This window comes from Terrapene carolina, unplaced genomic scaffold (genome assembly GCF_002925995.2).
Source record: "Terrapene carolina triunguis isolate 2854851 unplaced genomic scaffold, T_m_triunguis-2.0 Scaffold68, whole genome shotgun sequence".
Lineage (NCBI taxonomy): Eukaryota > Metazoa > Chordata > Testudines > Emydidae > Terrapene > Terrapene triunguis.
In genome coordinates, this window is record NW_020664419.1 from 81,395,275 (window position 1) to 81,401,125 (window position 5,851).

The 5,851-nt window shown below is 42.8% G+C and overlaps 1 protein-coding gene across 1 annotated transcript; it reads right to left on the reverse strand.

The window, feature by feature from the left end:
• Positions 1–2,865: 2,865 nt before the first annotated feature.
• Positions 2,866–5,395, reverse strand: LOC112110713 (histone H1-like). Its single transcript, XM_024205851.2, has one exon. It carries the CDS (start codon positions 5,382–5,384, stop codon positions 4,731–4,733), a length of 654 nt encoding a protein of 217 aa, XP_024061619.2. The 5' UTR covers positions 5,385–5,395; the 3' UTR covers positions 2,866–4,730.
• Positions 5,396–5,851: the final 456 nt, after the last annotated feature.

A 5,851-nucleotide genomic window follows, 5' to 3' on the forward strand; every position in this document is an offset into this window, starting at 1 on the left:
TGGGAAATATGTATTTATTAATCACGATTTTCATAAGTTATTAATATTGTTTTTCACTATTCACATCTTATGGTAACCCCTAGGATAATCCTGGGTTGCATTGCTAGCTTTGGGAGGGGAATATTCTTTAGCAGTTAAAGGCCAGGTAAGGCTAACAGGAACAGTAGCCTGGGTCACGAACTTAACACACGCATTCAGCTTGTGGTGGAAAAGGTAAACACTGCTTTTGTGATAGTTAAGACTTCGGTTCCATTCCCACCTCTGCCTTGCTGGGCCTTTTGCAACCTGAAAGGTGGGAATGATACTTGTGTGTCTTCCAAGATTGGGTATGAGGAAAATAAGGGTTCTAGGGTTCACAGAAGTACAAACCTTTTAAGGGCCTTTGAGCAATGTGTGCTCTTGTGTTGGGAGATCACCATGTAGCTTGAATATGGAAGGACTCAGTCTTCAGGAAGCTGATCTTTTTGAACTCTTAGTATGTTGGCTTTGTTCGCAGCTGTGAATGCTCAGAACTTCTGCAAGTCAAGCCCCAGGTATCTCATGTAAGGCACTAATTCAAAAGAGAAACACAATATTAGTGGCCACCTGTGGAAAACGTTACATTAAGTGACTTGCCCAGACACACTTAGGCTATCTGGCAGAGACAGGGATAGACACTAATTCCCCAGTGATGCATGCAAAAACCTTAACCCTGAGATGCTCCTTTCTCTTCTTGCAAGCCACTTTTTCATTCACTATATACATTTCAACTTCTGCAAAAAAATGACACTGAGGTCCTACATGGAGCAGCCACATTCATTGCACAACCCTGACTCATTAGTTGAATTCTGTCCACTTCTTTCACTGAGTAAGGCAGAGGGCCTGTGGCAAAAAAATAGTATGCAATCAATACATAAAACGATCAGAGATTTTGTTGGTATGAGGAAAATAAGGGTTCCCAGAAGTATGAACAGCACTCAGTAGAAGTGAATTCAGAACAATTGACTCTCAATTCAGTGCACTCTCTCTTAGGCTACACTACAGGATATTTGGATGGAAGTGCCTCTGAGGTCTGGGAAATTTCACCTGACTCAGCAGCATAGCAGAAGAGGCAGGTCTTCAAACCAAAATCTGGTACATTTGAAGCTCTGGGTAAGATTTCACAAGGCTAAGGAACAGAAACATTATGAATTGGATAAAGAAGACAGATAAGGAGCTTCTGTTGTCCCTGTCTCATGAAACAGACATAATTGGACTTTCAATGAAACTGAGAGGTTAGAAATTCAAAACAGATCAAAGGATATAAAGATATATAGTCCAACTCAACATGTGGTCAGACTATGGGAAGTATTCAAATAGTATGTAAACGTGGTCAGGAATTAAGGAAGAGTTAGTGATTGAACATTTGTACCAATAAGAATTTCCAGAGATATAATATTTAGTCGGGGGTGGGTGAAAAAAAGGATATCAAAACATTGTACTTCAGGTCTTAAATTGATCTCTAATTATTAGAGATTAGAAGGAGATCTTCCTATCAGGCTGAGCATTGTGAGGACTCTTGAATAGCTACTTCCACAAATGGGTTTGTATTATTTATATTTAGTCATTTTGAATACAGTTTTAATGTTTTTATTATATTTGTATTGTTTGCCTTTACAAAGTTGATATACATATATTTTTAATGGTAAAAAGGTGAGCTGCCCCTTTAAATATAGGATGGGGGTATTTTGAGAATTTGGCCAAGAAATTTACCTCATTGTGAGCTCTCAGTAAAATGTATGTAAATATTAATAAGTTGCCACAATAACCTATAACAACAAATGTTGATGGCATAAGGTCTAAAAGGGAGACAGAAAGACTGAATTAGTTTACATTAAAAGGCCTACTGGTATATTTCAAGATCTGTTTTAAGATCTTGCTTGGTAAACAAGAGAATGTGGATCCATAAATTAATGAACGAAAATTGGTGTGTCAGATATTAGGCCTAATTGGTGGGCAAAATAATGAGGGGATTGGCTATTCTACTCATCATTCCCTTTTTTAGCTCCTGAAAGAGAGAGACTTGGATGCGTGTGGAATAGACAGAGGCTACTGAAGCAAGTTTCAACATCATGGCTGTCATCCGCACCAGCACCTGTGACTCTTGCCCTTCATCAACCTAATCCTGAGACTGTGATGTCTTTACCAGACCTGGCCAGAGAGGAACCCAGATAACATTGTCGCTTTTTATAGATGTGGCATAGACTAACAGACATATTGGAGCATAAGCTTTTGTGGGTGAATACCCACTTTGTCAGATGCATGTGGTGGTATTATATCTGCCTCTGGAAATTTCCACCACATGCGTCTGATGAAGTGGATATTCACCCACGAAAGTTATGCTCCAATACGTCTGTTAGTCTATAAGGTGCCACAGGACTCTGTCGCTTTTTACAGATACAGACTAACATGGCTACCCCTCTGATAATTGCCACATCTACCAGCTCCAGATGAATTGCATACACCACCTTCGATGAAATGGGATTGGATTTTAACAACAATAGCTCCAGCCCATGTCAACAAACTTCTTCTCTTCTCCCCAAAAGGACATTTATTACCATCTTTGATATCACCACAAGGGTTTTCCTTCTAAAACTCTCTCCAGCTAAAGGGAAAGGGAACAAAGGATATTGTTAAAATTAAAGCCTTGTTTAATACTTTACATTTCAATGTTTGAACTGTTTTTTCCTTTTCTGCATCTTTAATAAAAGTTAAAAGGATGTATATAACAGGCTTGACAACCCCCAAACCTTGTTTAATGCTGGCAGAGTGCATCTATCACACATCACAACATTCATAGTTTACACCAGTGCCATCTCACTGAAGTCAATATAATTGCCACAAAGAAAAAGTTCAGCCATTGATTAAAGTTGGGGGGAAATACATTTTATTGTCCACATTAAAATGTTCTCACAATTGTTGTCTTGAAATGCTCAATCTCCTCTATGCTTTGAGGCACATACTTGACATTAAGCAGACTGGCCACAAAAGTGTCAGGGATATCCTTTTTGTTATCCCCATGAAAATCTATCACAGTGTGGCCAAGTTATTAGCCTCTGAAAATTCTCAGTCCATACATGTTCAGCAGAGAATTTTTCGTTTGGCACCTAAATTGTCTGAAGATTGGCTTCCCTTACTATTGTCCCTCCTCAGTTGAGCAGAACTTCCCCTGCAAAAACTCCTGGCATCTATCAAGGATCACTGTGGTTTCAAGCACTGGAAATTAAAGCAGGGAGATTGTCTTTTCTATAGTTTGCATGCCCCCACATTTGGCATGTAGGCAGGATGAAGGAGCATATATTCAACTGGAATACAGAGGGGTGAAGAGCTTGGTGAGGGAGCAGGAGACAGGAGATGGTGAAGGGGGAGGACTAGGACATAGACAAGTTAGAAGGGTCTGTATAGAAGGGGTCACACTAAAGATAGAAAGGGGCAGAAGGGTCTGTAACTATAGAAAACACTCCCCTCTAGAGTCTGGAATAAAACCTAGAATTCCTGAATCTCAACATTCTTGTGTTGTAAGAAAATATCTGTAAAACCCTCCGGAACAAATGAGTTTCCTTCTTCTCCAATGGCAGGTCCACATACGGGATAGCAATCTCAACTGGTTGTTATCAGTTGGAACAACTGGCAGAGGTTTACCCTAGATCTAAATGTCCTTCCCAACTCTTAGGGAATTCCTAATGTATTCGAGTGAAGGTCATTCTGAGAAGCATCAGTAAGGATGTGATTTCTAGAGAATTGGGTAAAAGACTGAAAGCACAGCCCGGGAGAGAAACAAGGATAGAAATCAGAGGTGGCGATGGAGGAGAGTATGAACAGAACAGGTATTAATCAAGGAAAAAGGGAGAACAATGAAAAATGCTTCCTCCCCCTCCTGCCCCGTTAGTAGTGCTCTGCTTTCAGAGAATAAAAGTTTCCAAGTGCCCGACGAATCTGATTTGAAGATAAACAAAAATCCCCGTGTGAGGTATTTTGTACTTGGTAAATTGACAGTACTCCACACACAACTCACCATCTTACATGGGAAGCTATGGATTTAACAGTGACTCTCCCTACCTCCAATAAGAGAAGCGGGGACGAGTTGCCACAGGCCAATCCTTTCAAAGCGCGGGCTTTTCAAACTCACCAACGGGATTAATCCTGATCCCACCACTGCCAGCTAGGCAGAAAAGTGTGTGTGTGTGTGTAGGTCACGCAGTTTGCCCTCACACAGTCCTCACTCGTCCCTCCTACTAGACAATAAATCCTGTCTGGACCGAAGCTCGTGTGCGAGGAATGGCCACCTTCCTCCCCTCCCCCTCCTTTTACCCAATAAGCATGATTGCTAAAGCTCGTTCCCCTCCGCTTGGGGTTGTTTTCTGCTGGGTGGGTAAGGGAAGAATTTGGCTGCTAGTGATCGTGAATTTGGGCCGATGCTCTGGATCGATTTTAATACACCCAGCTCGAATATAAATGAACCAACGTCCCGCATTTTAAAGAACTGATATCATGTTATTTCTTGTCGCGGGCGAAGGAAAATGTACGAAACTGATTCTAATTTTAGGTCTCCCTCTTTTCTATTACTTTCGTTTCTGAAAGTTGGGCGCTTCATGAAAAGCAGCACGAGGTTATTTAAGTGAACCTGGTGTTTCAGCTCCTCTGGGAACAGGTGGGTGGCTCTTAAAAGAGCCGTTGGATTTCTCTGCATGACACATTTTTTTCTAACCCCTTTACTTCTTCTTGGGCGCTGCCTTCTTCGCCTTCGTTGCTTTAGGCTTCGTCGGCTTGGGCTTGGCCGCCTTGGGCTTCACCGCTTTGGCCTTAGCCGGGCTCTTGGCTGCCTTCTTAGGCTTGGCGGCTTTCACCTTTTTCGGGCTCTTGGCCGTTTTTTTAGCTGCGGCAGCTGCTGGTTTCTTGGCTTTTTTCGGGCTCTTTTTCGCGGCCGCAGCCTTTTTGGGTTTCTTGGCGGCGCTGGCGGGCTTCTTGGCAGCTGGTTTCTTAGGCTTCGCCGCTGGTTTTTTCTTCGGCGCCTTCTCCTTAATCTCACCAGGCTTCTTGTTGAGTTTAAAAGAGCCCGAGGCGCCGGTGCCTTTGGTCTGCACCAAGGTGCCCTTGCTCACCAGGCTCTTGAGCCCCAGCTTGATGCGGCTGTTGCTTTTCTCCACATCGTACCCTCCGGCGGCCAGAGCCTTCTTAACAGCTGCCAGCGAGACCCCTTTGCGCTCCTTGGAAGCGGACACCGCCTTGGTGATCAGCTCGGTCACGCTGGGACCTGGAGGCTTGCGAGCTTTAGAAGTAGCTGCCGTCTTCTTCGTTTTTTTAGCGGAGGTTTTTGCCCCAGGAGCGGAGACAGCAGGAGCTGCAACAGGCGCCGTTTCCGACATAGTGATAAGCGTTTTCCAAAAATCAGAAAAGGAAAAAAAACTAGAGCTAAAGAAGGGCAGACGGCTGGTATTTATAGAGAGGAGCCGCTCTGTGATTGGCGCACTAAAGAGCCCGCCCAGCTGAAAGCAAAAAGGTCTCTTCTCCCCTCTCTGTGTTTCTTCGGAGTTAAAAAGGGGTACTTTTTGCAAAATATCTATCACCAAATCACCCTGTTTCTTAGCTGAGTGAAGAGGAGACAGGGCATTTTCATTCAGTAGAGTTTCCCGTAGGAGAGACTAAAGAGAAGCTAAAAAAATGCCAATAAACCCCGAGACCTGGAGCTAGAGAGACCTCTGAAGAGGGAAACTTTTGTTTTTCGTTGTAAATTAAAACCATATCACTGTCAATAAAATCACATGTACAATTATATCTCATTCTTTAGAATGTTTTCTCCACATCAAAGTATAAAGCCAGTTATTTGAAGCAA

Excerpts from the sequence above, each read along its gene's own strand:
- LOC112110713 (XM_024205851.2), bottom strand. The coding sequence starts at position 5,384 with ATGTCGGAAACGGCGCCTGTTGCAGCTCCTGCTGTCTCCGCTCCTGGG.